The sequence below is a fragment of the Amblyraja radiata genome, chromosome 8 (assembly GCF_010909765.2).
Source record: "Amblyraja radiata isolate CabotCenter1 chromosome 8, sAmbRad1.1.pri, whole genome shotgun sequence".
In the NCBI taxonomy this organism is placed as follows: domain Eukaryota; kingdom Metazoa; phylum Chordata; class Chondrichthyes; order Rajiformes; family Rajidae; genus Amblyraja; species Amblyraja radiata.
In genome coordinates, this window is record NC_045963.1 from 66,447,689 (window position 1) to 66,472,295 (window position 24,607).

General features: G+C 46.0%; 1 protein-coding gene across 5 annotated transcripts in view; it reads left to right on the forward strand.

Annotated features, from left to right (window-relative positions):
* The first annotated feature begins 16,311 nt into the window (after positions 1 to 16,311).
* The window catches only part of sash1 (SAM and SH3 domain containing 1), a 152,699-nt gene continuing 144,403 nt past the window's right edge, over positions 16,312 to 24,607 (forward strand). For 3 of the 5 annotated variants that reach the window (XM_033026124.1, XM_033026125.1, XM_033026126.1), the window contains exon 1: positions 16,312 to 17,149. In XM_033026124.1, coding sequence (XP_032882015.1) covers positions 16,679 to 17,149 — 471 coding nt within the window. In that variant the 5' untranslated portion in view covers positions 16,312 to 16,678. The remainder of the gene's footprint in view (positions 17,150 to 24,607) is intronic. The other 2 variants (XM_033026128.1, XM_033026127.1) reach the window with 1 other exon arrangement.

A 24,607-nucleotide genomic window follows, 5' to 3' on the forward strand; every position in this document is an offset into this window, starting at 1 on the left:
CTAGTTTGCATGTGGCCTCACTTTGCCAATGGAGGTGGTCCAGGACAGAAAGTTTAGTATGCGAATGGGAGTTAAAATGGTTAGCATCCAGGAAATCCCATATGCTTTGACGGACCAAGTGCAAGTGTTCATGGAAACTGGTGTTGAGTCTACACTTGGTCTCATCAATGTGCAGGAGGCCTCAACGGGAACACTAAATGCAGTGTATGAGGTTAGAGGAGGTGAACCTCTGTCTCACCTGGAAAGTGCTGGGGTTCCTGGATGGAGGTGAGCGGAGGTATAGGAACAGGTCTTACATGTCTTGTGGTTGAAGGGAAAAGTACCTGGTGGTTTGGGTGGAAGGGATGTGAACCAAGTAGCTGGAAAGGGAGCAATTTCTGGGAAAGGCAGAAAGGAATGAGGATGGGAAGATGTGTCTGGTAGTGGAATCACGCTGGAGGTGATGGAAATGGTGGAGAATGATGCGTTGGACGTGGGGCCTGATGGAGTGAAAGGTGAGGGCCAGGGGATCTTTATTCCTTGTTCCTTCTGCGGGGTGGGGGAGGGGGAGCGGGATTCAGAGGAGACGTCGGTGATGAATCCATCTATGATAGCAGGAGGCAAACCACATTTATGAAAGAACGACGACATCTCAGATGTCGTAGAATGCAAAGCCTCAACTTGTTCAGGTTTGCAGGTTAATTGGCTTCTGTGTGTGGAGGATAGAACTCTCCATTGCACTGACCGTGGTGTATGTGATGGCACCAGTTTTCTATTCTGTCTTCGGTAAGAGTGCCTCCAAATGTTCACTTCAATTGTACTTTATTATCACTTGTACCTAGTTACAGCATCCAATCTGGTCAAATCATTCAGCAGACCTTGCTGAGGCAGTACACAAAGAGGTGGCACGGTGGTGCAGCGGTAGAGTTGCTGTCTTACAGAGCCAGAGACCCTGGTTCAATCCTGACCTCGGGTGCTGTCTTTACGGAGTTTGTATGTTCTCCCCGTGACCTCCATGGGTTTTCTCCGAGATCTTCTGTTTACTCCCACACTCCAAAGATGTATCGGTTTGTAAGTTAATTAGCTTGGTGTAGATATAAGTTGTCCTGAGTGTGTGTGAGATAGTGTTCTTCTTTTTCTTCTTGCGTATGGTGTGCTTTCAGAATTAACCAGCTGTAAGACACCTTGTTCTGTTTGATCTTCTGTTTGTGCACGCCAGGTTGATTGCATTCGTCGAAACAGGATGGACCACGTGAAGGTTGCAATCTCCGACCCCAAGGATAGTGTTAATGTCCGGTGTTTGCTGGTCAGGGCGGACTCGGTGGGCTGAAGGGTCTGTTTCCACATTGTATCTATAAACTAAACTTAATTAAACAAAGAGTCGCATATTTCTGGAGCTGACAAAGTTACAAAAAGTTCATCAAACAGTTTTATCATCTCGCAGTGGCGAAGCAGGCCTCGCGCCGTACGTGGCAGCCGTCTTCAAAGTGATACATTATTAAATTAAGGACCTGTCGTAACTGCCCTAAATCTTTAGCAAAATATAATAACTAGTTTGGTGTTTATACGGTTAATTCTGAAAGTTACTTTGTCGATCCTGCTCATTAGTTGAAAGCAGCAGACTGGAAATGGCAGGTTAAAGCAGGGGAGGGAATGGGAGTGAAAAAATGAGCCAGAAAGTGATATCATTATTCATTGTTCTCTGGGAACTAACTACCATCATTTGTATCATCTCGAACTGTAGTGGATAGATGATGCAAGGAATAGTGCTAGTTATCGCGTGCAATGCCTGGCCGGAATTCATGCTTTGGAAGTCAGTTATATAATTAGCAGCCCAGCATCTTCAACAACAAATTTCTTGTGCAGCGAGGCCACAAAAGAACAAAGAGCCATATGTTTAAAGGCTCTTGATAAAATGTGAGCGAGGCCGTTTTGGCCGAACAAACTAGTTTGTCACTTTATTTACAGGGAGAGTGAGAATGAAAAGGAGAAATGATTGAAATTAATTGAGATTTGATTTACATTTACGAACTAACACAATAAAATGACTTAATCATTCAGATTTGACCACATTTCCCTGCCATGTTGACTGGACTATTTTCCAAATACATTGTGATCCGGGTGAGTTGCAGGTGGATAAATGATGATGCGAGGAAGAACATTAGACAGGAACAATGGGTGAGTTTCTCAGCTAAGTGGGCGTGAGAGTAAATATAACGGAATAGTCCTGATGTGGTAAGATGCGAAGCCCATGCATGTAAGAAAATATTAGAAGGATACTCTCCACGTAGAAAAATAAATTTTAGTGTAACTTCTCAACCCCCCCCCAGCTCACTGGGTGTCATGCATACTTTTAAATATTGCTTTTAGATATTAGTTTTTGGAAATTCCTGACAATGCAGGTTAAAAGACTGACTTTCAGAAGAGACCAACAGTGTTAACACAAGATAATTAACCATAAAGGAGCTTACATGTGCAACAATTAATGGCAAACTACCTGGAAACCTGATCAATGTCAGCAATGAACATTGGGGGGGAAAAACACCAAGCATAAATCCAGTTGCTTGCAAACATGTCCACATCAAGAGACAAACTGGCAGCACAGTGGTGGAGTTGCTGCCTTACAGCGCCATCGACCCGGGTTCGATCCTGAAGTTGGGTGCTGTTTATACAGAGTTTGCTTGTGGGTTTTCTCCAGGTGCTCCGGTTTCCTTTTAGACTCCAAAGATGTATAGGTTTGAAAGTTAATTGGCTTTGATTTAAAAATTGTAAACTGTCACGAGTGTGTAGGATAGTCCTAGTGTACTGGGCGATCGCTGGTCGGCACGGACTCGGTGGGACGAAGGGCCTGTTTCCACGCTGTATCTCTAAGGACTATAGAATGACATTTTTCAGCTCAAAGGAAATTGGTATCAATGAAAGCCTAGTGGGTAATTTACTGATATCTAGTGATATAATTTAAGATTCCACCAGGGCAATTAAGGAACAAATCCAGTAAATCGGTGGGATAAAGATAGTATCGGTGATCAGGGCCAAATCTATTGCATTGCTGTAAAATCTCATCCATTTACCTAAAGTTCCGTAGGGAAGAAAATAGGTTACCCTTCCTTCATTGACTTATACTTGATTACAGAACCACAACACTGTAATTGATTTTAATGCCCTTCTGAAATGGTCCAGCAACCGACTCAGTGATGCCAACCTACTACAAGGAAATATGCTGAATGCCATCAGTGCTTGCCCTCGGTGCAGGGGAATTGATATAACTCTACATCAAACACAACTCAAGACACCCACCCAAGTAGCAAGAGCACAATATATACTCTGGTGTTAATGTCCACCACCACTGGCTAGTCTTGATGTGGCAAGGTGGACCACATGAGAAAATATTAAGAGGATACTAATGACCACTACCACTGACAGAATCCCACATGTAAACTCCCAGAGCAGAAAGGTCATTGGCCTCAGCCTTGTGAATCTATATGCTGCAGATTCATCTGCCCATGATGGTATGTAGAGAGATAGCCGTCCAGCTATGGGCAACAGTTCCATCTGAATGCGGACATCATTCTCTGTGTTGTGTGGTAATGGCATCAACTTGGAAGAGATCCACTAGCTTCATTACGGGACCATCAGCAGCACCAGCAGAATTATCTTCCATCGCGATCTGTAACAAGCTCTGGCATTTCACTCTCTGTTATTCCTATGAATGAAGGGGACAAATTCTGAATGTCAGAATTAGCAAAAGGCCTGCAGAAAAAGAAGTTGTAAACTGGAGAAATGACAACAAAGGGCAATTAAACCACAAATAGAAGAAAAAGGCTCCATGAAATCACTGGGTCATGCAATTAATTAATAATTGCAAGACCCAGCAAATCAGACAAAAACACAAGGCTGACGTCCGCAAACATTTATAACAGGAATGCTGCTGAATGTCCTTGCTTCTTGGTTGGCTGAGGTCCCCACCATTTAGGGGTGGCTGAAAACTTGACAGCAAACACAAGGGACAGATTATGAATGAGGCTTAATGTTAATGAAGTAATGGGATGGGTTTATTGTGGTGAGGTCTGTTCTGCCTCACGAGGAAGAATCATGTTGATTCCCAAAAATATCCACAGGGTAAAATTGTTCCAGGACGAGTTTCAATGTGCAGCACCATGGTCCAGATTGTAGAGCTGTTGCCTCAGTGCCTGAGAGCCGGATTTAATCCTGACCTTAGGTTTTGTTGGCATTGAGTTTTCACCTTCTCCCTGTGACCACATGGGTTTCATCTGGATGCTCCAATTTCCTCTCACATCCCAAAGAATGCTGGTCGGTCGGTTAATTGGATTTTGTAAATTGCTCCTAGTGTGTAGGTGAATGGTAGAATCTGGGGGTAGTTGATGAGTCCCCATTCCCATACTGACCTTCTGCCCTGGGCCTCCTCCACTGTCTGAGTGAGGCAACACACAAATTGGAGGAACTGCACCTCATATTTCACTTTATGCAGCTAACAACCAAGCAATATGATTGTTAATTTTTCTAATTTCAAATAACTCCTGCATTCCCTCCCCTCTCTCCCACCCCTCCTCTCCCCTCCCCCAAGCTAGTCATCCAACCAATTCCATTGTTCACATCCTTGTTTTTTTGGGGGGGGGTTTTAAAAATATTTTATTTTATTAGAAGTAAATACAATCATATGGCACCAAAGTGCCTAATATATATTTTCATAATACATTTTATGTACAGCTTCTTATTTATTTTTTGTTATAATAAAGAAAAATAAGAATAAGAAAAAGAAATTAGATAGTAAAGGATAGAAAGACGTGAGATATATAGTGTGTGAAGGAAAAGAAAAAAGACGAATGAATGAAGAAAGTTGAAGAAAAGAAAATAGGAAAAAGAGAATAAGACATAAAGAAAAGAAGTAAGGAGATCATTGTTTATAATCTTGACCATCCCTTGTCCAGTCCTGAAACAGTTAGCTTTTACAATTGTGTTGCACCATATGATTCCAAAAAGACGACAAATGGAGACCAACTCGTTATGAATTGGTCTGATTTATCCATTAGGAGGAATCGCATTTCCTCAAGATGTGCGGTGTCCAACATGGTTCACATCCTTGTTATCACACCAAGGGCCTTAGAACTCAAAGACCTGACTGTAGGAAGAGATTGGACAAACTAGAACTTTATTCCTTGGAGTGCAGGATACGATTATAAAGGTGTATAAAATAAAGAGGGGAATTGATAGGGTGAATGCACAGAATCTTTTACCCAAGTAGGGGAATCAAGAACCAGAGGACATAGATAAGATGAGGGGTGGTAATATTTAACAGGAACCCGAGGGGCATTTTTTTCACTCAAAGGGTGGTGGGTATATGGAATGAGCTGGCAGAAGAGGTAGTTGAGGTAGGTACAATAACAACATTTAAAAGATACTTGGACAGGTGCATGATAGGAAAACTTAGAGGGGTATGGGGCACGTGCGGGAAAATAGGACAAGCTTAGAATAGGCATTTTGGTCGGTATGGATGAGTTAGGCTTCAGGGCCAGTTTCCATGCTGTATGTCCCAACCAGGGGCACCACACGATTGGCAGCCCCGCCAGCAGTCTGTGTTTTTTGGTCTTTTTTTAATTATTAGAGTGTGTTAAAAGTCTGTGTAAATGTTCTCCGGTTTGTGTTATGTGGGGGGAGGTGGAGGGGTCGGGGGGGAACCTTTTTTTTCAGTTTCTTACCATGCCAGAGATGCAATTAATTTTCGGATTGCATCTCTGGGCGCTCTGCGGCCTGCCATCGATGGAGCTGGAGGCCTCCTAGGACTGACTTTGGGCCTCACCGCGAGGCGTGGATTTACGTCGGAGCCGATCCCTTGCCTAGGATCGTTCCAACTGCGGCCTGCATACTTATCAACAAGAGCTTGCCGTCTCGGGAGAGGCTAGTTGGGAAGCTCCAATGACGCAGAGGTTCGAACAGCCCTGACCCGGGGTCCTATCGCCCGGCGCAGGGGGGCTGACATCCCCCCCCCCGATGCAGGAGCTGATTGTCTCGATGCGGAGGGCCCAAACACCACCGGCTATGGGAGTCAAGATCGTCCCGTCAACGGAGGGCTCGAGGCCCCTGACCACAGGAGAGCTAAGGGAAGAGATTTGAACTTTTTATCAACTTCCATCACAGTGAGGAATGCGGAGGAGTCACTGTGGTGGATGTTTATGTTAAAATGTATTTTGTGTGTTCCGTTGCTTTTTATTTGTATGACTGACTTGGCAAATTAAATTCCTCGTATGTTGTTAATAAAGTATTATTGTGATTGTGTTTACAACTCGCTGTAGTTGGAGGATTTGCGATGCTTTTTCTCTTTTTTTCTTGACTTTTCTGTATTACATTCCATCTCCTGTATTCTTGGCCACTCAGTTCATCTGTGCATGTCCCTCCTGAGTGTCTCTGCATCCTCTCTACTACTCATGCTGCCTTCCTGCTTTGCAGCGAGCATGACTACATTGTATTTATTGTTTTTTGTTGCGAATTTGTGTTAATTCCTAGGCCACTATTCCTGCATTATGGTAAAGGTATTGATTGAAAATCAACTTGCGGTTGGAAATGTTATTGGACTTGTTCAGTCTCCTGCTGGTTTAGCAGTGGTGATTTTTGAGCTCCAGTAAAAAGTCTGGTATCAGACTGCATTGTTCAAGAAACGTGGAGAAAAAAGAATAGAAGAAACTGCTGTTAGGTTCTTATCATGTGGTTCCATCATCTGGACAAAGCATTTATTCAACTAAAAAATAAAAGAGTTTCTGTTTCCATATTTGATCATTGGTTTTTAAAACTTCAAAATGTAGGTGATGGATGGACAATGAAAACATGGTAAGTAATAATGCCCCTGTCCCACTTGGAAACCTGAACGGAAACCTCTGGAGACTTTGCGCCCCACCCAAGGTTTCCGTGCGGTTCCCGGTGGTTTTTGTCAGTCTCCCTACCTGCTTCGACTGCCTGCAACCACCAGCAACCACCTGCAACCTCCGGGAACCACATGGAAACCTTGGGTGGGGCGCAAAGTCTCCAGAGGTTTCCGTTCAGGTTTCCTAAGTGGGACAGGGGCATTAAATTGTCATCTGTAAGCATGGGACAATTCTAATTTCAAAAGCCCCTGTTGAAAAGAGAAGTTGAAGAGAATACTCAGAAGTTGTGAAGCTACATGTACTGAATACACGGGAAAACAAATGCTGACACAGCATGGAAACAGGTCCTTCTGCCAATGGAGGTCATGCCAACCCATTGATCACCTGTTCACATTAGTTCTATGTCTTCTATCTCATCCACTCTTTACACATGAGAGACAATATGCAGAGGCCAATTAACCTGCAAATCCATGCATCTTTGAGATAGGAGCAGACAGTGCAGCAGATCTATATCAAGATGTGGTTGACTGGAGAGGGTGCAGGGGAGTTTCATCAGTCTGCCTGGATGGAATGTTTTGCTTATAAGGAGAGATAGGAGAGTTTTGTGTGTTTTCATTGAAGTTGTCGACATGAGGGGAGATGAAGTATACAAGATGATGAGGAGCACAGATAAGATAGATAGATATAATTTATTGCCACACAACCAGGGTTGGTGGAAATTTGGGTTGTCAGCAGCGATACAATAATAAAGAACACACAATAAAACTGTAACACAAACATCCACTACAGCATTCATCACTGTGGTGGAAGGCACAAAAATTTGGCCAGTCCTCCTCCATTTCCCCCCCGTGTACAGGACCAGAGTCCAGAGTCAGTCCAGGATCGGCTCTTCCTCGCCCGCTCCACGCCGAGAGTCCACGCTGCGCCCGCCGCTGAAGCCCCGGGCATGTCTCCAGGAAAGGCCGCGTCGATCCTTGATGTTAGGCCACGGGGGAGGCGACCTGGAAAAAGTCGCCTCTCCATGGAGAGGCGACTTCCCCCTTACGGTTTGGGGGGGTAAGCGGTTTCCCCCTTACCCCCCCACACCACCCCCCACACAAAACACACGAAGAAACACAAAATACACACTTTAAAATATACTAAAAAATAAAAAAAAGCTGGAAAAACTGACGCACTGCTGACATGGCTGCACACAGAGGAGCGCCCCCTACAAAGGATATTGAGAAGCTTTTCCCCATGACATGTTTGAGAACAGAGGCTAGGTTTAATGTGGGGCATGGCAATATTAGAAGGTATCTGAGGATTTATTTTTCAGCCCGAGGATAGTTGTGGTCTGGAGATTGTTGCAACATTTAAGACATATCTGAGCAAGCATTTGCATCACCAAGGCATAGAAGGGTACTGACCAAGTGCTAGTAAAGGATAGGCATAGATAGAATGCTTTATAGTCGACATTGACATGGTGGGACGAACGGCCTGTTCCATGCTGTTTAACTCTGTGACCCTAAGAACAAGCAGAACTTGATGTAGGAAAATAAAGATTGAATTTGGAGAGAATTTATTCAAAGCAGGATCTATATAGTACTGAACCTTCAATGGCACTCCCAGCAGCTATGAGCGAATACAGTTTACTCCATAATTCGGTATGATATTCTTTTGATATGGAACTTGAACATTTAAATTACAGATAGGAACTATAGAAATACATTCTTAAAGCCACATATTGAGCAGAAGAACCTAAAATAGCCGTGGGAGTTAGTGGTGTCAAAGTAGTTCTACCTTCACAATGATAAACAGTTTAACTTTTAGTTGAAGTTTATAGGTAGAGTTACTGGGTTTCAACTAGTTTTCTTATCTATATTACTATGTCTGATCTTGACCACTTCCTGTTGTTCTGTCTATTGATTTTAGAAAAAAGCTGCCACTTACGGCTGTGATTTTTGGCCATCTTACTCAGAGTCCTCTTCCGCAGTGCAGGACAAGAGGATTTTTCCCATCGATGAAACATAAAAGAATTATTAGTGTTTAAAAAATGTTGATATTCTCTTTCCTGAAGGCCACGCCCCTTCCGGAGGGACTATAAAACCCAGAAGTGTTGAGTGCCTCAGTAAGTCTCTGCAAGATGGGGGAGTGAGAGGGTCATGTCTCTCGGTCTGAGCTGTGAACAACACTGAACACATGTCTACTAAACTGTGAGTGGTTTCACTGACCTGTCAGTGCCCTAATGCTTGAAATGGTATGAAATTGCACTTGAATTTGGTGGCCTTGCACCCTGCTTGAAGTGGTAAGAAACTGCACTTGAATTTGGTGGCCTTGCACCCTGCTTGAAATGGAATTTCAAGGAATAGCCGTGAGTCAACTGCCAGCCCACCAGCCGTGAGTGAGTGAGCTGCCAGCACAACAATCCATTCGGCCCACAATGTCCATACTAGTCCTCTGGAAACCAGTCCCTTCAGCTCACAACACCCATACTAGCGCTCCAGAAAGCCCCCCCCCCCCCCCACTGGCCAGTAATTTGGAATTGGTGGAGAGGTGGAATATTGCATTGGGGGACCAGCCCTCCCGTGTGATGCTGGGTCCCAATGGGTCCCACTTAGTCTAGTCAATATACATAAAATTTGCTAAATTAATCAAAATATTCCATCAGAAGCTGGTGATCCAGGTTCCCTGATCCCACAAAAGGCTCTCTCCATTTACTGTGAGGCAATAAATCTGCAATGCTACTGCGATAACAGTCCAACGCATATTTGGAATTGTCCGTGTTCAGTCATTCAAAAACTGAAGTCCTGAATTTGCAACCATGCACTTTGATTTTACTGACAGATGTGGGTGGAGGGGAAGGAGGGTGGGGAGGTGTGGGGGAAGGAACGATGTCGGGGACAAATCTGTCATTGTACTCTACTTGAAGTCCAATAGTAAGGCCAGGTCTTGCTTGGATACCTCAGCACTTTGCTATGGAATTGCCACTTGCATTACAATGGACATCCCAACCTGCAGATTAGCAAGCAAAGAGTAAGGTAAGCTTTTTGAGTTTAATTTGCTTCAGTCTAATACTTTTTGTTTCTAAAGGACTTAAAATCTAAATATTTATTGATTTTAATTTTTGTGAAAAATTAAATTTGAATAGTTTTGAATGTTTCTAAAAACCAGATGTTTAAAAACTGTTAAATTCAATTGACCAGAGACAACAGAAGTTAAACCTCTGACTCCAGTTTTGCCTGTCGTCTAAGCTGTCATGAGCATCACAGGGCAGGCCCAAGGCAATGAGATGCAGTCCCGGTTTACAAAAGGGACATGGTCCTGGAATATGTTTCAGTTTGGTGTATTCCTACATGTGGCACACCACTTGTGAGAGTTGGAAAGAAGATGCATAATTTTAAGTCACATACCTCAGAGAAAATTACATTTGTTTAGTTTAGCTTAGAGATACAGGCCCTTCAGCCCACTGAGTCCGCGCCGACCAGCAATCCCCGCACATTACCACTATCCTATATACACTGGCGACAATTTATACTTATACCAAGCCAATAAACCTACAAACCTGTACATCTTTGGAATGTGGGAGGGAACCAAAGATCTCGGGAAAAAATCCACGGGGAGAACGTACAAACTCCGTACAGACAGCACCCGTAGTCGGGGTTGAACCCGGGTCTCCAGTGCTGCAAGCGCTGTAAGGCAGCAACTCTACCGCTGCGTCACCATGCCACAGTCCCTTCTCTATCTTGGTCAGGTGAGTGCAAGCTTGAGGGAATCACGTGACATTAATAGATAGAGGGCTTACATAGAAACATAGAAAATAGGTGCAGGAGTAGGCCATTCGGCCCTTCGAGCCTGCACCGCCATTCAATATGATCATGGCTGATCATCCAACTCAGTATCCTGTACCTGCCTTCTCTCCATACCCCTGATCCCATTAGCCACAAGGGCCACATCTAACTCCCTCTTAAATATAGCCAATGAACTAGCCTCAACTACATTCTGTGGCAGAGAATTCCAGAGATTCACCACTCTCTGTTTGAAAAATGTTTTTCTCATCTCAGTCCTAAAAGATTTCCCCTTTATCCTTAAACTGTGACCCCTTGTTCTGGACTTCCCCAACATCGGGAACAATCTTCCTGCATCTAGCCTGTCCAACCCCTGAAAATGTTGTAAGTTTCTATAAGATCCCCCCTCAATCTTCTAAATTCTAACGAGTACAAGCCGAGTCTATCCAGTCTTTCTTCATATGAAAGTCCTGACATCCCAGGAATCAGTCTGGTGAACCTTCTCTGTACTCCCTCTATGGCAAGAATGTCCTTCCTCAGATCAGGAGACCAAAACTGTATGCAATACTCCAGGTATGGTCTCACCAAGACCCTGTACAACTGCAGTAGAACCTCCCTGCTCCTATACTCAAATCCTTTTGCTATGAATATGCCCAATATGATCCAGCTCAACTGACTTTGATGGAACCTGTACAATAGAATAAATTATAATTATGTGGGGATTTCATTTTGTTTTTAGTTGGTGTTCAATTGCAGTATCTGGCTGAAGGGCTTCGAACTCTGACGATATTTTTCAAAAAAGTTGAATGGAAAAAAGAAATGTAGTGTTTTTCTAGAATTAACTGCATGCCATGAAGTTTGCTTCCAACTCTGCCCCTAACCAGCAATTTATGTTTTATAAAAATGCCTCGTCCCTCCATCTGTTCACCTCCCAGCCAACGCAGCACTTTGCATTAAATGGGGACTTAATTACTTGCACATGCTCAGATCCAATGATCTCACATCTCCAACCCTGATTCATGAGGGAACTACACTGAGGTCTCACCTCCCTATGTGCCAACCAGCAATAATCCAACAAGATCTTTCCAAATTACCACAGATATTTCTCAAGGCAAAGTGTGCGCCTTACCTGATGTTCACCAGATTGATTCTTGGAATGATGGATGCCCATGAAGTGAGATTAAGCAGACTGGGCCCACGCTTGCCTGAATTTCAAAGAAGGAGAGGCAGTCATGTGGAAATCACAAAATTTCGACAAGGCTTAAAGTGGGGGATGCAACAGCGATATTTGTACTGGGAATGTCTGGAACCAGATGTCACAGACTCGGCATAAGGAGTAGGCTGTCTTGGACTGAGATGAGATGCAATTTTATTACCCAGAGTGTAATGAATCTTTGCAATTATCTACCCAAGAGAGCCAGGGAGACTCATTCATTAAGTATGAACAACAGATGCGTAAGTGAAGTGAATTGAGGGTTGAGCAGGTTGGGACTCTGTTCCTTGAAGCGCAGGAGGATGAGGGGATGATCTGAAAGAGGTGTATAAAATCATGGGAGGAATAGATCGAGTAGATGCACAGAGTCTCTTGCCCAGGATAGGGGAATCGAGAACCAGAGGACATAGGTTTATGGTGAAGGCCGATAGATTTAATAGGAAACTGAGGGGTAACTTTTTCACACAAAGGATGGTGGGTGTATGGAACGAGCTGCCATAGGAGGTAGTTGAGGCAGGGATTATTACAATCTTTAAGAAACAATTAGATAGATAAATGGATCGGACACATTTAGAAGGATATGGGCCAAACACAGGCAGGTGGGACTAGTGTAGATGGGACATGTTGGTCAGTGTGGGAAAGTTCGGCCGAAGGGCCTGTTTGCACACTGTCAGACTATCACTCTACAAGGGGACAGCGTGGGAAGTTGGTGTTGGATTAATGGCCAGCTATGATTAATTGGATGGTGGAACAAGCACACGAGGTCAAGCAATCTATCCCTACTTCTGTTTTTTGTGAGCTATGATGAACCACATATAGCACTGGCTATATTTCTTGCAGGATGGGGGTGAAGGGGGGTGGGTTTATATGTATTAATTGAAGGGACGAGGGCTTTGCAAGCTGAGCCTGTATTTAATTGCCCACCCATAGTTTCCCTTGAGAGGATGGCGTTGAGCTGCCTTCTTAAACCACTGCAGTCCTTGAGGTATCGACATTCCCACAATGTTTTTAGAGAGGCAGTTCCACAATTTGAACCCATTGTTTCACCCACTCTACCTGAGGCCAAGACTCAGTGGCCGGGGCAAGCCTGAGATGCCAGATCCTGTGTGGGTGCAGCCCACAGACAACGAGGGGCTGCACCCACATACGCACAGAGGCAAAGACAGAAGGAGAAGGGTCACCCATTTCATCTCTCCAGAGATGCTGCCTGTCCCGCTGTGTTACTCCAGCATTTTGTGTCTACCTTCGAGGCAAAGGCAGAGCCGTCAGTATAATCCAGAGGCCACCAGCGCCACCTCTCCAAGCCCAAAGCTGAGCCACCAGGAAGAAACCTGTACCATCAGCGCCTCCTCTCGAGGAAAGGGTAAACTGCAGGAAAAAGCCTGAGATCATCACGCCTCCTCCTTCAAAGACCAGGACCAAGCTGCTGGGACAAGTAAGATATCACCAGCATCCCCGCACATTTGGCCTGATGGCGAAGGTCAGCGGCACCATGCGGTCCTGGACTATCTTGGACCACTGTAAATAAAATACATAACCAGAGTTCACCCTACTGCGTGTGTCGGCGTGGGCACCGCCAAACCTGGCATTATCTGTTTCGGCAATAAAGGAACAGCAACATATTTCCAAGTCAGGATGGTGTGGTTGGAGGCAACTCCCAGGAGGTGGTGTTCCCATGCTTTTGTTTTCCTTGTCCTTCTAGCTGTTTTGGGGGGGTTGCAAGGTGCTATCTAAGGAGTCTTGGTGAGATGCTGTAGCTGGTCTGAACTGCTCTGACCGTGGAGTGAGTGAATGGTTGTAGATGGGATGTCTATGTCTTCTCTGGACTAGACTATAGACCACTGTGACCAGGGTGGAAGGCAATTGGCAATTGGAGGTGGCCCTGAAGAGAGTAAGCCATGACAGTCAGAGGGTAAACGTTGAAGCAGCCGCACTTCAGCAGAGAAGGAGTGGACGTCATCTGATGAGCAGAGAAGGTCAAGCTGTGCGAGCGGTGCAATTAAGGATGGTGGAAAAGGTGAAGAATCCCGAGAGAAAAGGTGAAGAGGCTCAGAGTGAAGGATGTATGATAGTCATAGAGTCATATAGCATGGAAACAGGCCAACCTGCCCACGCCAACCAACATGTCCCATCTACACTAGTCCCACCTGCCTGTGTTTGGGCTATGTCCCACTAAACCTATCCTATCCATGAACCTATCCAACTTTTTTTTAATGTTGTGACAGTATTTGCCTCAACTACCTCCTCTGGCAGCTCATTCCGTGTACCTATCATCCTTTATGTGGAAAAGTTGCCCCTCAGTTTCCTATAAAATCTTTCCCCCTCATTTTAAACCTGTGTCCTCTGGTATTTGGTTCCCTCACTCTGGGTAAAATACCTTGTGCATTTACCCTATCTATTCCTCTCATGATCTTATGCACCTCTATAAGATTGCCTCTCATCCTCCTGCGCTCCAAGGAATAGAGTCCTAGCCTGCTCACTCTCTCCTTATAGCCCTCGAGTCCAGGCAACATCCTCGTAAATCTTCTCTGCACTCTTTCCAGCTCAACAACATGTTTTCTATAACACGGTGACCAAAACTGAGCACAATACTCTAAATGTGGCCTCACCAATGTCTTGTACAACTATACCATGACCTCCGAAATTCTACACTCAATGCATTGACTGATGAAGGCCAATGTGCCGGAAGCCTTCTTCACCGTCTTCTACCTGTGGCACCATTTTCAAGGAACTTTGTACCTGCACTTCTAGATCCCTCTGCTCTACAACACTCCCCATTTACTGCGTCGGTCATGCCCTGGTTAGACTTCCCAAAATGCAACACCTCACAGTTCACTGCATTAATTACATCAACCATTCCTCATTCTGACAACTGAGGAGGCCAAGGACACCAAGGTCAGTGTGGGAATGGGAGGGGTCACATTGTTTAGCATTCGGGAGATCGAGTTGGTTTAGGCGGACTGAGCGAAGGTGTTCAGCGAAATGATCGCCGAGCCTGCGCTTGGTCTCGCCGATATGCAGGAGTCCACAGCTGGAACAGCGGATACAGTAGATGAGGTTGGAGGAGGTGCAAGTGAACCTCTGCCTCACCTGAAAAGACTGTCGGGGCCCTTGGACGGAGTCGAGGGGGGAGATGTTGGGACAGGTGTTGCATCTCCTGCGGCTGCAAGGGAAAGTACCTGGGCAGGGGGTGGTTTGGGTGGGAAGGGACAAGTTGACCAGGGAGTTGCGGAGGAACATGAGGGGAGAGAACCTCCAGCGGGAGTAAGGAGAGGTTAGGAGAGGGGGGTAGGAGACAGGGGGGAGGGGACAGGGGGGAGTGGGAGGGGACAGGGGGGAGGGGACAGGGGAGAGGGGGTAGGGGACAGATGGGAGGGGGGAGGTGGTAGGGGGAGGGGGGTAGGGGACAGGGGGGGCAGGGGGAGGGGGGGGATGGGGTGGGAACAGGGAGTGGGGACAGGGGGAGGGGACAGGGGACAGGGGGTGGGGACAGGGGAGAGGGGACAGGGGAGAGAGGACAGGGGGGAGGGGACAGGGGGGAGGGGACAGGGGGGAGAGGGGACAGGGGGGAGGGGACAGGGGAGAGGGGACAGGGGAGAGGGGACAGGGGAGAGGGGACAGGGGGGAGGGGACAGGGGGGAGGGGACAGGGGAGAGGGGACAGGGGGGAGGGGACAGGGGAGAGGGGACAGGGGGGAGGGGGGAGGAGGGGACAGGGGAGAGGGGACAGGGGGGAGGGGACAGGGGGGCGAGGAGGGGGGAGGGGACAGGGGGGGGGGGGACAGGGGGGAGGGGACAGGGGAGAGGGGACAGGGGGGGGGGAGGGGGGAGGGGACAGGGGGAGGGGACAGGGGGGGGGACGGGGGGGTGGGGACAGGGGGGAGGGGACAGGGGAGAGGGGACAGGGGAGAGGGGACAGGGGGGAGAGGGGACAGGGGGGAGGGGAGGGGGGGGGGGGACAGGGGGGAGGGGACGGGGGGGGAGGGGAGGGGGGGGGAGGGGAGAGAGGGGGAGGGGACAGGGGGGGGAGGGGACAGAGGGGGAGGGGACAGGGGGGGAGGAGGGGGGAGGGGACAGGGGGGACAGGGGGGGGGGAGAGCCCTGCCGCCTGCCGTTTGTGGGCCGCCCGCTGGAGGTCGCTGCCCCCGCGGGTTTGAACGCTCTCGCCGAGCGACTCGCCATCGCCACCTGGCGGTGCCCGCGGCGCCTGCAGGCCGGAGCCTGAGAGCTGGGGAGGGGAGAGCGGGACGGAGCCACCGGGTTGACCCTGGGCAGTGACAGTCCGCCGGAGCCCCACAGCCCGACCTCGCCAGCTGTGGCCTCTCGCTTCAGCTCCCCGGGAGGAGCGGGCGCGGCGGGCGGGCGGGCGGGGACCATCCACCGGCAGCCGAGCAGGGGAGAGGGGAGAGGGGCGGGGCGGGGGCGTGTGCGCAGTGGACCGTGAGAAAACCTCCGGGAACCGCACGGAGTGAGTGTGTGGCCGGTCTCCTCTCCTCCTCTCCCCACTCCCCCTCTCCTCTCCTCCTCTCCCCCCCTATCTCCTCTCACCATCTCCTCGCATCTTATCTCAGCTACAACCTCCATTCCATCCCTGACCCACACTGGATCCCTAATCCTTATCTCTCTGTCCCAGCCCCAACCCCTCCCATAACAACCCCACTTCCACCCTTCAATCCAATTCCAACACTAATGCCAACCCATTCCTAATCCCCTTCCTTTCCCATCACATTTTTATTCTCATCCCCAATCCTAATCCCGGTTGTAATACTATTCCCAACCACCTTGGGTCCACATTCTGGTCCTTAACCCATCACCGGTCATCGTTGCTGAGCTCCTTCTGCCCCCATGGGTACGAACATCGTGCTGGAGTGGCTGAAGAGCCTGAAGTTGACCCAGTACGGCGAGTCCTTCTTGGACAACGGCTACGATGACCTGGAGGTCTGCAAGCAGATCGGGGAGCCAGACCTGGACGCGATTGGAGTTGTGAGCCCCGGGCACCGCCGTCTCATCAAAGCGGCCGTGGCCCGGCTCCGGGAGGAGGAAGAGACGGGAGCGGTGGTCTACTTCACGTTGGAGCCGTGGGCAGGTGCCCTTTGCCAACCCTACATCTACGCCAAGCTGAAGGAATGCCAGCCCCGGCTCAGGACCCTGTTGTGGAGGAGAACGCGAGGCGCCAACAAGGACCCGCAGAGCGCTACGGGGTCAAAGAGGAGAGCGGGCCACAAGAAGAGGGTGATCTATTCCAAACTCATGCTGAAGATCAAAGAGAAGCGACGGCGAAGCGGCAGCTATTCGCGGAAACCCTCTTATAGCAAGGTGGGTAATGAGCAATGGGCAAAGGAGTCTTAAATGACCATGGTCTGAACTATCACACCATGAATGCAAAGGAGTTTAATGGTGGTTATTCCAAAAGGTGGACTGGTCAGTTCCAAGATGCTGAGGATTTTTCTCATATTTCATGGGTTTTAGGGTGGGGATGGGAGTGGGAGTGGTGTAGCATGATGGAATATGTAGGGCTGGAATTTGTAGAGCAGCCAGCTAAGGATAGGTTGAAATCTACTCTGCCTGTGTTTTATTGCACGTATATGAGTTACAGCTCTGAGGGAATTTGTCTGTAATTCAGAAGACACAGGAATCTGTAAGGTAGGTTTACACAATAAAACACGCATTTGACAAGTACTTGAAGTTTGCAGATCTTTGCTGGAAGAGTAGAAGATTGTTCTCAGATTGGCTTTGGTACGGTACAGAAAGGATATATGAGTAGTTTAAGCCAGGTATAAATATCAAATTCTAAATGCACACAGAATGTAAGAAAGTGATGGTTGACTGAGTTCTATGTAACAATTATTGAATTTGGAGAGGAGCTAGTACATCTGGCCCTTCAACTTGTTCTATCTGTTGTTAAAGGACATAAGAAATGGTGCTACCATCTCAACTCATGTCTCATGTCTCTTGAATCTCTTAATGTCCTAAAATTTGTTGTGAATGAACACAATTACCTAACCTCCACAGCACCCCAGTCCAGAGAATTCCAAGGGTCCACTACCCTACAAGTGAAGAAATTTTCCTCCTATATGGTGTTCTCCATAATTCCCTATCCCCTGTGGTGCGAGACATCTCAGTTATCTTGCCTGCCAAGTCCTTTATGAGCTTTGTAGATTTGAACTGATAAATGGAAGTATTCAGGTATTTAATTATTATGGGTTTACCAAGGAGTCAACTATAGTTCCAGATGGGTATATCACACACCTTCGAATATGAAGATCTTGTGGTGTTTCAGGCACTTGGTAAAGTGTTCAGTATAGATATGCCAGGATTATGCCAGCAGAGACTTGAGACGGTGGGATTTTTTTAACTGAGATATCACTTCGAGGAACTTTAATATAAGTTTTATGATAAAGGATGTGGGAAAAGTAGTTGAGATGCCTATGATGGGTCCTGAATTAAAATGAACACAAAGAGCAGAAATAGATAAGGGAAACATTATACTCTGAGGACTGAATGGTTTGCTGCAAGGAGTAACTACTGTATAGAAACATAGAAACATAGAAAATAGGTGCAGGAGGAGGCCATTCGACCCTTCGAGCCAGCACCGCCATTCATTGTGATCATGGCTGATCGTCCCCAATCAATAACCCATGCCTGCCTTCTCCCCATAACCCTTGATTCCACCAGCCCCAAGAGCTCTATCTAACTCTCTCTTAAATCCATCCAGTGACTTGGCCTCCACTGTCCTCTGTGGCAGGGAATTCCATAAATTCACAACTATCTGGGTGAAAACGTTTTTTCTCACCTCAGTCCTAAATGGCCTCCCCTTTATTCTAAGACTGTGGCCCCTGGTTCTGGACTCGCCCAACATTGGGAAAATTTTTCCTGCATCTAGTCTGTCCAGTCCTTTTATAATTTTATATGTTTCTATAAGATTCCCCCTCATCCTTCTAAACTCCAGTAAATACAAGCCTAGTCTTTTCAATCTTTCCTCATACGACAGTCCCGCCATCCCAGGGATCAATCTCGTGAACCTACGCTGCACTACCTCAATCACAAGGATGTCATTCCTCAAATTAGGAAACCAACACTGTACACAATACTCCAGAAAACTGTACACAATACTCCAGAGTATGGATTAATATTTGAAATTGGGGCAAGTTGATTGGGTGAGTATAGTGGTTTTCGGTTGTTCAAGCAAATGTCTGGCATGGACACTCTAACATCCATTCCACAAATTTCTACAATTCCACTGGGGTACACTATAACATCAGCCACATGTTTGTATTTTGTTAAATACTTAATTCCCATCGGGATATCTTGCCAGGCATCTTTTTTTATTCTGCAGTGTTGACATGTTTTTGGGCTATGTATTTTAATTCCTGAATATCTTATTAATTTAGATTGACTGCAGTTTAGTGGGGTTGGTCATTGCTCTGAGCCTGAAGGGAAAAACATAATCATGCTCTCGATTGATTTACACTTGATAGAATCTAGACAGACATCGCAAGGGGAAAGCTAGGAGCCATTGCAGAATCTGTCCCTAAATGTCAATGATTTTCAAAACGTTTTAATGTTTTTTTAACAGCCGAAGTACTGACAAATTGTGGGGTGTTAAATAAACTTCAAGCGAAAGAAAGAAATGTCATCGACAATGTTCCAGGGTTGGTATATTCCTCACGCAGTTTGTCACAGGGAACTCGATTCCTCCTATTCGGGTTGTTCCAGCAATGCGTTAATAAAATGTTTCCCCCATTCTGCGTGACATGTGATGTGCTTGTTGTTGTTATGATGTTCTACCCAGGCCAGCTTTGTAAAGGTGCAGGATGTGGAGGTGCTTTGCAGAGAATTGATCACGAAAGATGGCTGAAGCTTAGAATTCCCAGCAATTTAAAAATAGTCAAAACTTGTGCACGGCCCAATGCCACTGCACCTGACTGGCGTGGTTTTTATTTCTGCAAACGGCTCATCTTTCAAACACGCTCAATATTCTGGTGATCGCAATCCTGTGTCAATCATGGAAATTGGCAATTTTTGTTCAGCTGGCCCTGTTACCTAGGTAACTCTTCCCTAGCAGCGTATTATGTGCGCCTGACAACCAGTTTGACACTGAATTGGAAATTGAAAGTGACCCCTTGTTACGCCGAATCCAGTGAAAGTTGGCAGAGAGCTAAATGATTGGCATTTGAAGGAACACTGTGCATTGTGTTAAAGAAAATGCTTTCAATCATTTCTTTTTATTGTGGGCCAGCATAATGGTCTTAATTCTTTTTGCAAATAAATTTAAAACAAAAATCACTTGAACGAACATGGCAGGCATTTCAAAGACACTCACCACTGATGCTCTGTAGATGCTAAGATCAAGAGAGCACAATAGATTGCAAAAACATGATTAAAATGAAATGATCTTATATAACAGAATACTCTATGGAAGACAATGTGTCTGTGCGAAGATGTCTTCTGGACAGTATTTTGTTACATTTTAAAAACAACGCCATGAGGGAGGTGATGCTCAGGTTTGACGAGCAAGGTTCTGGAAGTCGCAGTTATCAGATGAAAAACAGTAATACTGACATAAAAGTGAAATGCAGCAAATAACGGGGATCTAACAATGCATAAAATGCTCAGCAAGTTGAGCAGCATCTGTAGAGAGAGAGAAACAAAGTTAATGCTTCAGGTTTAAGATCTTTCATCAGAATTGAAACAGTGGAAATGTGATCACATTTCCTCAGTACCATTTTCCTCAGTGTTACTGTATCTTCGGTAAGTGTAGACAATTGGCAGTATCTGCTGAAAAAATAGCGTGAACATATTTCGCAGTTTCTCCTGAGTGACTGGATGGAACTTTTCTACCATCTGCCCTGAGCTGTGGAGAGGCATCATGTCCAGCACAAACGTTGTGCGCTGACGGGGCCGTTCCTGTGCTGTTCTATGTTCTAGGATAACAAAGCATTCCTTGAGAGAGGTGATGTGGCGATGTGATACGATTTATTATTAAATAACGTGAAAATGTTGCCTTATTTTCTAAGAGTTATAATGATTGAGAATATATACTATATTATTGTCTACAATAATAATGTATACTGCATAGATGTGTCAAATTCCCCCACTGTGATGCAGAAATAATATACTATCTCCTGAGAAAGTTTGAGTATAAATGTGACAGATTCAGTGAAGGATCAAGTAGAAATTATGCATTGGCTCCTGAGAGGTAGCTTTGAAATATTACAGTATTTAATTTGTTGAAGTGAAAGTTATGAAGTAGTCCCTGTGAGGGATTATGGAAATCATAGTTTCTCTTGAGAGAGAGTGACATAGCCCAAAAATATGAAAGAGACCATATGTAAATGTGACAAATGTGCCTGTCATATAGTCTGGAGATATGGTAATGCTTCCTGCAGGCTAATGAGGGAGTGCAGCAGTATCCCCTGACAGATCTCATGTTGTAAAGGATACAGTATCTGCCAAAAGATAATGTAGAATTGTTACGGTATCTCCTGAGAAGTAATTTGGAAATTCCACAGTACCCCCTGAAAAAGATAATGTGCGACGCTACATTTGGGAATCAATGTGGAAATATTGTGATATCACGGAGGGAGATAGTGGAAACGTTCAGTGTCTCTGGAGGGGGATAGTGCGGCGATGTTACAGTGTCTCCCGAGAGAGCGAATGCTACGCAACTCCTTTCAGAATGAGAAGGTGTGGAATGAATGAATGATACTTTATTATCACATGTGACAAGTCACAGTGACCTTCTTTGTTTTGTATACCATACACAAAGTATGCAAAGAGTCGCCACGCATAGGGCACTGACAAAGTTGCAAAGTTTGCAATGTAGTCCCAATAGTCCCTCTTTGTTCTCAGCTGCCCCTCCCCCCCCCCCCCCCCCCCCCCCCCCCCCCCCCCCCCCCCCCCCCCCCAGTGATAGTGTAAGGGAGATAATGTGGAAATAATGGAATATGTCCCAAAAATACCCTCATGTACATGTAACAATACACACACACGTGAGAGATATTGCTTAGTTTAGTTTATTGTCATGTGTACCGAGGTACAGTTCAAAGCTTTTTGTTGCGGGCTTCACGGTCAGCGGAAAGACTAAATGTGATGACAATCGAGTCGTCCACAGCGTACAAATACATGATAAAGGGAAAAACGTGTTGTGCAAGATAAAGTCCAGTAAAGTCTGATTAAGGATAGACCGAGGGTCTTCAATGAGGTAGATAATAGCTCAGGACTGCTCGCTAGTTGTTTGTCGGATGGTTCAGTTGCCTGATAACAGCTGAGAAGAAACTGATATGGTGCAAGTGATATGGTGTCTCTTGGGAAATTATGTCAGGAGATAATGTAGCAACAATTGCAGCACTTGTACTGGACCTTGAAGAGAAATCATACAGTCTCGTCAGAGAGATGTGAAATTGTTACAGCATTTCCAGTGGGATCATGAGAACAACGTATTCTGAGACCTTTAGTGTCAAATTATGACAGCGAGGACTCGTCACAAAGATGCCCTGATGAGATCCACCCACTTTCTTGCCCTTTTCATTCCAGCACAGTGGCACAGCAGTAGAGTCGCTGCCTTATACTTCCAGGGACCCGGGTTCGATCCTGACTATGGATGCTGACTGTACGGATTTTGTACGTTCTCCCCGTGACCTGCGTGGGTTTCCTCTGGGATCTCCGGTTTCCTCCAAAGACACACAGGTTTGTAGGTTAATTGGCTTGGTATAATTGTAAATTGTCCCTAGTGTTGTGTAGGATAGCGTTAGCGTTAGCGGGGATCGCTGGTCGGTGTGGACTCGATGGGCCGAAGGGCCTGTTTCCACACTGTGTTTCTAAACTGAAAGATGCAGCGTGGAACCCGGCCCTTCGGACCAACGAGTCCATATCGACCATCAATCACCCTTCACACTACTATATTATCTCACTTTCTCATCCACTTCCTCCATACTTGGGGCCAATTTTACAGTGGCCAATATACCTGCAAACCCACACGCCTTTGTGATGTGGAAGGAAACCAGAGCATCTGGAGCAGGGGTGGGGAACCTTTTCATGTTGGAATGCCGCATTAAGTTAGCTATAATCTAATAAGGCCGCATCCAAAAAACTTCAATTAAATATGCTTCAAAATGATTATTTATTAAAAATCTAACTACAATGTACTAACTTCAAGAAAATGAAAACATTTTGTAATTCTAAAGTTATCTAATCTATTAATGACTTTGTTGTGACTGCTTTTTGTGGGAAAGCATTTGAATGTTTGGTTGCAACATGGAGGTACGCAGTTTCAGCTGATCTTCTAGATGGGTATCCGTCATTTGTGACATTAAGGGCGTCTTGATTTGGGTTAGGTAGGAGAACGTAGATTCGCAGCAATACGTAGTTGAAAAGCACATATTTTATTGAAACTTCTTTTACTCTTTGGTATTTTAAATACGTTCATTTTAAGATTAAAATAAAAATAATAAAAGATGAACAACAACATTTAAATAAAAATAAAAGGATTTGTTCTACAAAATTTGGATTCATTCAAAAGGATGCACTTAATGACCAAGAAGGCTGCATGCGCCCTTAAGGCTGCAGGTTCCCCACTCCTGATCTGGAGGAAACGCGCGTAGGTCACATGGAGAACGTGCAAACTCAACACAGACAGCACCCAGGGTCAGGATTAAACCTGGGTCTCTGGTGCTGTGAGACAGCAGCTCTACTACCACTGTGCCACGCTATCAACTATAACTTAGATATGCAAAAAGGAAATGAAATTTAGTATGTGCTGAAAGTTTTCTGCCCCATGCAAGTGTTGCAATATTTCTCGTTGATACCTTTGTTCTTGATGATGCTTGGCCATATGGCTCCAGGGTCTCAAGCTTATTGTATTATTTTGAGCTCTTCCACGTAGCCAGAGGTCTCGAGGGAACGGGAATGTAGGCCATGTATATACAATTAGCAAAACACAAACTGCTGTAGTAACTCAGCAGGTCAGGCATTGGATGGGCAACATTTTGGGTTGGAATCCTTCTTCAGAATGAAACGACTGGGGGGAGAATGATGGGAATGGGTTAGTAATTGGTGGATACAGATGAAGGGAGGGGGTTGATTGGCAGATGGATGGAGTAGGTGACAAAGACCTAGAAATGGAAAGGATGTCAGACAAGGAGAGAAGGGGAGTGAAATGTAAAGCCAGATGGAGGGATATGGGTGGAAGGGGATGGTGGGGGCAGAAGGGGCAGGATAGTGGGTGAAATGGGAGAGGGAGAATAAGAGGTGTTCCTTAAAATTGGAGAATTCAATATTCGTACCGTTGTAAGTTACCCAAGAGAAATATGAGGTGCTCTTCCTTCAGTTTACATGTGGCTTCACTCTGGCAATGGAGGAGGCCCAGGACAGAAAGGAAAGGGGAGTTAAAATGGTTAGCAACCGGTAAATCAAGCGGGCCTCAGTGGACCAAGTGCACATGTTCGGTGAAATGGTCGCCTCGGCTACACTTGGTGTCACTGGGATCATCGAATGTAGTAGACAAGGTTTGAAGAGGTGCATGTGAACCTCTATCTCACCTGGAAGGGCTGTTGCGGTCTCTGGATGGGAGTGAGGAAGAAAGTGTAGGGACAGGTGTCGCACCGCCTGTGGTTGCAGGGGGAAGTACCTGGGGAGGGAGTGGATTGAGTGGGAAGGGATGCAAAGGAATGAGTGAACCAAGGAGTTGCGGAGTCTGTAGAAAGCAGAAAGGGGTTTGGATGTGGAGATGTGACTGGTGGTGGGATCATGTTGAAGATGGCAGGAATAGCTGGA